General features: G+C 37.7%; 1 protein-coding gene across 2 annotated transcripts; it reads right to left on the minus strand.

Annotated features, from left to right (window-relative positions):
- Positions 1-106: 106 nt before the first annotated feature.
- TMBIM4 (transmembrane BAX inhibitor motif containing 4) lies at positions 107-8,412 on the minus strand. Of its 2 annotated transcripts, XM_009281113.1 has the most exons (8): positions 8,386-8,412; positions 6,580-6,688; positions 5,193-5,298; positions 3,620-3,653; positions 2,279-2,396; positions 2,033-2,078; positions 1,232-1,446; positions 107-553 (listed from the first exon to the last, which is right to left on the minus strand). In XM_009281113.1, exons 1-7 carry the CDS (start codon positions 8,387-8,389, stop codon positions 1,240-1,242), a joined length of 624 nt encoding a protein of 207 aa, XP_009279388.1. In that variant the 5' UTR covers positions 8,390-8,412; the 3' UTR covers positions 107-553; positions 1,232-1,239. The 2 variants fall into 2 exon arrangements, with proteins under 2 accessions (XP_009279388.1, XP_019328087.1); XM_019472542.1 differs by having other exon boundaries at positions 107-1,446.
- Between the last annotated feature and the right edge of the window lie 6 nt (positions 8,413-8,418).

Raw genomic sequence — 8,418 nt, forward strand, 5'->3', positions numbered from 1 at the left:
GGGGCAGGACCGGCTACCTGCACGGAGCCGTGTGCTGCGGGTGTGAAGCAACGTCCAGCCACCACTGCGCATGGAGGGGTAGATGGAAAAATAAACACGTGTTTCATCGCGAGGAAAAAAGGGAAAGTTTTATTTTTAGCTACTGCCACACATTTCTTAATGAAACTCTAAGACAGAAGAGAGAAACCATCACAGTTGCTCAAAACAATTCGCAGTCGTACTTCAATAGCCTCAGTCAAGTTCCAGCACGGAAAGCGGACGTTGTCCCTGCTTGTGGTAGGACACGGGATGTTTCCCACGCACCGCGTCGCCTTTTTGCTAACCTCTCGCTGACAGGACAGGCGAGCGGTAACAATACTTGGACTTCAACACTGAATACGAAGTAAGAAAGCCTTTCGAAATTGTTTTTACCCTGCCTGCCGTTCCAGGATTTCAACAGCTTGGAAAGAAAGCAGCCGCTGTGGCAGCGCCTCTCCCCGCGCAGCAAGCGCTCGCCTGTCCAGCAAGGGTTGACAATGCTCACTCTCAGCGCCCTGAAGTTCTCCGGTCTCAGCTGCAAGAACAGGCTAAAGGTTTTCCAATTTTTATTGGCAGACAATTAACCTTAATATACACAAGTCGATAAAATGCCAGAATCCATCTCCAAATGATTTTTCAGAACACTGAAAGCTAGGCAATAAATAATACTTAAATGAAGAACATTCCCTTTAATTGTTTTAATACCCTCCCAGCCTCCATAATAATCTGACAGCCCTTAACAAGAACAGAGTATCTCTGTTACAGAGACAGCATTCCATTTTACCAAACAAAAACTAGAAAAAAATTTTGGCTTAGTAAAACATTGCACAATGATAAACCCAGGCTACCCTTATGCGGTACACGCACTTACAATCCCAAAGGAAACATTTCCAGCAGCTACGGAACAGCAGAGAGGCTTACTCCGGAGCAATCAGAAGTTGGCAAACGTTTTAATCGTGAATTATGTCAAGTGCAAATTAAGTGATTAAAAAAGTGACTGAAATGATGACAGCATGTTAACTACATAAAATATATATTCTAGAGAAGAACTTTAGCTACATAAAAAGCCTTTTTTTTCCTAAGGAGGGATCAATATTCATGGAATGAAAAAGTAATAAAGTTTCAATCTCTAGAAGACAGAACTACACGGTTTGTAGATCATCCAAACGCTATTTAGGTACTTAACTTTACATACGCTATAGTCAAGCCATACCATTTTGACTATTTTTTATTAAATGCTTCCAGTAAACGCAGCAGGTGTAAGAACAGATTGATGATATCCAAGTAGAGATTGATTGCAGCCAGGATGTACTCTTCAGGGGATAATTTGTGCATCAGCAAATGAGTGTCATAAATAATAAATCCACAGAACAGAAGAGCTCCGGCAGCAGCAAACACCAACTCTATTGTCTCACTGTAGAAAAACAGCTGGAGCAAATGAAACATGAAAAAAAAAATTGTAAATATTCTTTTTAATATTAAAATCCCTGCATAATGATATGCCACTCTTAAAACAGGGATACACACTGTCTTTTCACTGTTATACACACACAAATATGTGTGTATACAATATTACAATGACATTTCAATGTTCTTATTTCATATAGTCCCCAGTCACACAATCTCTTTAACTGAGTAAAAGTGCCTCCGCTTAAGAGAAAGGAAGCTCTGGTCTCCAGAATATTAACAGCAGAAAAATTAGAAAAACAAAATGCAATTAAAACCCAAATCTCCTTCCCATTCTCTCAGTCAAGTAGTGGATCTCGATGGACCAATTTTGACAATCAACGCAAATACCACTTTTACATTAGCAAGAACAGCATCCAACAAAAATCTGAATTGGAAATGAATGGTTAAAAGATCACCAGCATGATCTACAACAGTAATGAATCTGGCTAGGAATTTTCCTTCATTAAGCTATATTGGACTGTCCAAAACCTTTTTGTTACACTAGAAGTTAGTAAAAGATTTACGTTACAGAATGTTTTTTAACCTTGAACACAAGGTATCTTACCCTCAAGAAACCCGAGAAGATTAAAATCCACAAACAAGCGAAGAGGCTGAAAAAAAAAATTAAACTGTGAGCAACAATATATTTTCTTTTAAATTTTACTTAAAATCTCTTCCCTTCCTCACCCTCACCATTCAGAACCTTGAAGCAGGTTCTACTGACCTGTATTCAGTATGATATCTGCAAAGCTTGCTTTAAAAAAGAAAAAAACTAGCTTAAAAAAAAAAAATCATCAATATGACAACATACCCTGCTCCAAATTTGCTGAAGTCTCTCTTTGACTGCAAGGTATATGCAGTCAGTCCAAGAAATACAGTAGTAGTAAGAGTAAAGGCTTGCAAGACGATGGACACATCATAGAAACTCACTATAAACAGAAGAAGTAAACTGTCATTTAAAGAACACTACACTATGGATTTTCTAAGGTATCTTTTGAGGAAACAGAAGTTTAAACTTTCACAGACAGGGGAAAAAAAAAAATCTTACCTGTGAACAAAAAAAAAGTAAATTATGCCTGAACTTGTCTTTGCACGGCTTGCAAGACGATGGACACATCATAGAAACTCACTATAAACAGAAGAAGTAAACTGTCATTTAAAGAACACTACACTATGGATTTTCTAAGGTATCTTTTGAGGAAACAGAAGTTTAAACTTTCACAGACAGGGGAAAAAAAAAAATCTTACCTGTGAACAAAAAAAAAGTAAATTATGCCTGAACTTGTCTTTGCACTTCAAAATCATGATCACAGGACTCACGGACCCTTGCACTAGCTAAGTTTGACAGTTATAGTATAGCTGTAGTTTCTTAAATGGAGATAACACATCTTGAGATAACACATCTTCCCTACTCACAACAAAAAATAAAAAAAATAAGAAAATAAGTATTTTTAAGCCTAGATATGTGAGATCTTAATGAAAAAGCTATCTGAATTTTTCAGGATACTGAAACAAGGTAAAAAAAAAAATCACAAGACAATCAGTCCCCTGTAAAGGCTCATAGAAGTTTTGGTTATGGGGTAGGAAGGGAAAGATAAGAGAAATTAATGGAACTTTTTTCTTCCCTCCTTCCTCAATCTTTCCTTTCCCCAAACGACTTTTTTTTTGCAGGAGACCATAAACCATAATGAAGAGGTTTCAACTTATGCTGGAAGCTATAGTGCAAGGTGTTGCCATGACTTGTCTGCACACCGCCCCATCTCAACCCTGACAACAGAGTACAGAGCTCTCCAAACTCAAAGTAATCCCCTTGGAGAAAACAGAGAAGGAAGATAAGGTTATTTCACTTGCACATCAGCTCTGCTGAGAGCTACCTTATAGGAAAGAGCACTGCTAGCTGTACTGAAAGAATGGATGGCACAATTCATTTCTCACTTCAGGTTTATACAGTTTCAGTTCTGGATCAGAATCCAGTTCTCTCCGTTGATTCCCTGTTTCTTGCTAAATTCATATCATTGTCATTAAAATTTTCAAACGGGATTTATTATCACTTTAGTCACATCTAGGAATCTCAGATGGCAATTAGTAGAACATATTGGATTCCTTTTCCAATTTCTTTAAGGAATCGGACAATAGGATGGCTACCATTTACCTGTAATGGCAACTGTCAGTGCTTCCAGTAGGGTCTACAAAAAGTAGAAACAAAAAATTACAAGGACAAAAAAACCCGCACAAAACACTTACACGGAGACTTCACATGCAATGAGCCCCATTCTGCTACATAATCCCAGCATGCATTACATTAGCTCTCTTGTTAAATCTTTGTATATGAAAACATGTTTAATTTTCAACAAGAAAATGGCAATCATACTGTCTTACTGTGCTGGAAGTTGTTGTGTTACATAAAAATAATACGATATAAACTGAAAATAAATGAGAGATAGCCCCTATAGAAAAATGCCGTTTAGGTTTTCTACTCAAAGCACACAGCATTCTTACCACACTTCAAGGGGCTATAAAATTTCTCAGAGCTGCTATTAGAAATGAACTGTTTTCAGCTTTTTGCATACTTTTCAATATTTGAAATACTTTCATCCAACACTCTTAATATCTCATTAGAGAGCTAAGTGTCTGCATCAGTTTCCTTTTCCCACTCATCGTGGTTTTGAAACAGCTAACTTAAAATCAAAAATATTATTGATGTCTGGGCTGAAGGCTAGTATGGGCCCTGAGTTTTTCTAAAAGGTAATTCCAAATTAAGTTTCATTACACTAAAAGATGAGACAAGTATCTATGGCATGAACCACGAGGTCAGAAATAACAGAACATTTAACCCATATTTTGTTTAAACCAATTTATCACACACAGATTTGAACCCTTCTCTTCCTACACAATGTAATATTTAAACTGTCACACCACAAACTCCCACGCCACATTTGGCCAAACTATTACATCACTCCTTGTTACAGCTGCACTTGTAGGAAGTTTTTAAACATTTTACTCTCCTGCAAGAGTTCTGAAGTCAGGAAGCATGTAACTGCGTTACAATTTAAACAGTTGATTTACTTACACAGCAACGCTGTCTTCCTGTTGTATCGCAAATACAATTTAGGCAACTCCTAAAGCATCAAATTCCAGTGGTGCTACTGTGACTTCTTTTCAGAAGACTGATATGCTACATAATCCAAAATACCCAAGAGCAACAGTTAGCCCATATCTACAAATTCGCAACATCAGGCAGGAGACTGAAATTTGAGGACAGGTCTGATTGATCTGCCTGTGTTGGAAACATGCTCAGAATTTAGCATCAAAAAGAAAAGAATTAATGAAATAAACACATATGGCTGGTTGCATTTGGGTCTCTGCTAAAGGTTGTCCATTAAACAAATAAGGTAACAGAAATGCCTCCTTCTTTCCTACTGAGCAGTTTTGTAGAAAAATCGCTGACATCAACAGAACAATGAGAGCAGACAGATGTATTTATACACACACACACACAAAAAAAAAAGCTTGCTCAACCTGATTCCAAGTTCTGACACTCTTCCTAAAAAGATGCTGGAAGAAACCTGAAGTAGAGGCTATCTAGGAACAACCCGTGGATAGAACCTCCAAAAAATAACTCAGAACTTCGTAAGTGTATAGCCACCACTAGTTTGCTTCAAGGAGTTCATCACAATGAAAGATATTCTAGGGACTATTAAAATTGAATTTATATAAATACTTACAAATCCAAAAAACAGGTATAAATTAACAGGATGCTGGTGTCTGTAGAGGGTCAGTGCCACGATTATAGCCAAAGATCCAAACCCAGATATCAAAAGCAAGGCAGGCCTGTAAAGTTTCATACAAAAGTCATCAAAATTAAAATAAAGTATCTGGAAGACTAAAAAACAGTTTATATAAAACCAAGTTTTTAAGTTATCAGCTAGATAAAGATACTGCTCCGTATATCCAAAGTAAATGTAAAGCAAGTTTTACAATAAAACTGCTCTGAAACGTACCACCACAGATAATCAGTTAAAAATAGTACAGTCACAAGACAATTTTTTCATACTGAAGATGAAGATAGCCCAGGAATCCATCACCTGGAGATGAACCCGTACGAAGAGGAAAATCCATCTGTACTAAACTAACAGTATTAAAGTATATGTAATATTTTGCCTGTTAAGAACTCCTCATTCAGGGAACTGGTTTTATAAGCACCTGAATGCAACAAACATGGGCACTAACTGCACCAAAGAAAATCGGTACTGACCAGTAAGTATCGCTATAATTAAATCATTCAAGCAGCCCTCCAAGCAAAAACCGGACCAAAATCAAACACAAAATCACAACAGATCTAAGTGAGCAGGATAATTTTAAATTATCAGATTGAAGTAGAAAACTGTAGTTTTACAACCTCTGTTGTATACGCTATAGCTTATACAGAAACTTCCATATAGTGTTTGATGCTCCTTTTTTCTTTGGGCTTTGAAGTGAAAGTAAAAGCAAAGTCTGCAAGTTCACCTGGGGGAAACCAGAAACTGGACTGAGTGCTCTCCTCCCTTCCCCAGTTGTTCTTTTCCCCTGCCCGTTCACCACAGTTTGGGTTTTGAGACTTGTTTTTTTTTCTCATGAAAATCTGAGAGGCAAAAAGAAGCAAGCCCACAGGAATTTTAGCAGACTAGTTTTCAGGGAACAAGCAAAAGAAGATGGGGGAGGGAGGGAGAGGAGCAAGACATGATTCAGCTTTTTGGAACAGGTACCTATAAACAGCAGCATTCCAAACAGATTCTAAAAGCAGATACTTAGACCATAAAACAAGAAATGTCAATAATTGAGATGTTCTGCAACTGATGTATAGGTTTTCATAGCATAAATATTAAAATAAGCATTATTAATAAAGTATGATTAAAATAAACTTTAATGATAGTAATAAAAATAAATTTTAATAATAAACCAAAGAGAAAAATGTCAGAAAAGTTATTTCCTAATCAGGTTACAAAATTTCTATTACAGAATCAAAACACCGGGTATAAAAATGATTAGGAATACTGAAGCATTCCAGAGCAACAAACTACATAAACTATACTTAATGCACGATGAACAGCCCCGTTTCATTTTAGTATTTACCTTTCATGAACAAATGCCTGCACTCCAGTAGAGTACAGAAAAATTGCAGATGTGACTGTGGTCAAAAGAACTTGAATGGAAAGAATACTGTAGACTTTCCGTAGAAAAGCTAGAATAAGGAAAATGAAAGTGATATCACTTTTGAGTTACACTTACAAAGTTCAACAGTAAATCAGGTGCAAGTTTTCTATTTGATAAGGAACCATTAGAAACTCTTTATTCAGTGAAAAAGCACAGAGCAAAGTGGCAAGAAGCCATTTTTCCTTAAAAAATTGACATGGTATTCCAGCAAAATTACATTTATTCCTGTACGTCATTATTTAAACAATAACAAAGATGATGAAATACAAAAAACATTTGCAAGAGATTTACTTCAGGCTACTTTAAAAACTACATACACCTAATCTCACTAAGAAATTACTAACAGTATACTTTCTCCATCACATTCCTAGTATCTAATGGACCTAAATGAAGAAAGAGTAACTTGGAAGGTCTGTGGGAGACAGAAACAGCCATAAGAGTTTAAAAAGGAAAAACTTTTACAGTAATAACTATTTGATTGACCTTCTGCCATGTTAGATATCGTTTATCATAAAATCCCAGATTAAAAAAACCCAGAATTAAGCTAACAGGCTTCATAATTCTAGAATTATGAAGAGTGGAGAGTGGTTCAGGACATACAGATATATCATACAGATATTCTCTGTTCTGAATGGAAGGAGACCAAGTCCATTAGGCAAAATGCTCTGAAAGGAAGAATAAGCTTACAGTGAAAATCAATTCAATCTTTAATAGCACAGCCTAAACAAGTTTAAGAGCACATACTATCAGAAGCTGAACTACCCTGCTTGCAGCAGGTGAAGTTAAATATACTGGTAAGCCATAAGAGACTGGGGCCTACTTTGTTGTAATAAACTGAACAAACCTAGAAGCAGCCTGCTAGCTAGCACAGCCTTCTCCCCACGTTATTAAATGCATCAGCAATTTTGCTAATGACAATACCTCTTTCATATTTCCTATGGCGCCCTTTATTTTCCAAACAAGATAAAACTGTATTTTTATAGGAAGACATCTCCTGTTTATCAGAAATATCTAATAAAAAATTCACAGCACACAGCTGTTTCTATTCCAAGATGTATCCAGTAACACTACAACTATTTCAGCAAGGATTTCTGATTAGACACTTCCTACAAGAGTATTCAATGCATTTGCGACCTGCATATTAACAGCAAAGCAGTATTTCATGGCCACTAATATGACCTTATAGCACGCAAACGCTTCAGCGGAAGAGACAATATTTTAACACCTCACAGAAGAAATTCAAATCCCTCAGTCTCCTGGTTCGACTACTGTAATTATGGGCACCGATTTTAGCTTTTATACATCTTGTGTATCTTGTTTGGGCTTCAAAATGCATCACTCTGGGGAAAATCAAGTCTAAACCTATATGGGTTTAGTCCCTCTGATAAAAAGACCTGCCCCCTATACACTGAAATGATAAAATCCCGTCTTTCCCCAGCCACTGATCTTTCTCTCACTCTCGATGCCTAACCCGAACTAGGTAACGCCCTGGCTCCCCACTCACAGCCTTCACCCAGAAGGTTAAAGTATCGCGCGGAACCTGAATCCAGCTAAACGCCACAGGCGATGGGGTTAACAGAGAGGACCTTGTTGGGAGCACTGGGGTACGACACCCCCTTTGACCGCCCAGCAAGGGGAGGCAGCAGGGGCCGCTCCGCAAGGGCTGGGAGGGGGGGGGCAACTCGTCGGGGGGCGGCCTTACTCATCCCCCGCCCCAGTCCCTACCCATGCGGATGTGGACGCTGGCCGAAGCCACGT

This window comes from Aptenodytes forsteri, unplaced genomic scaffold (genome assembly GCF_000699145.1).
Source record: "Aptenodytes forsteri isolate BGI_AS27 unplaced genomic scaffold, ASM69914v1 Scaffold4, whole genome shotgun sequence".
NCBI lineage: Eukaryota > Metazoa > Chordata > Aves > Sphenisciformes > Spheniscidae > Aptenodytes > Aptenodytes forsteri.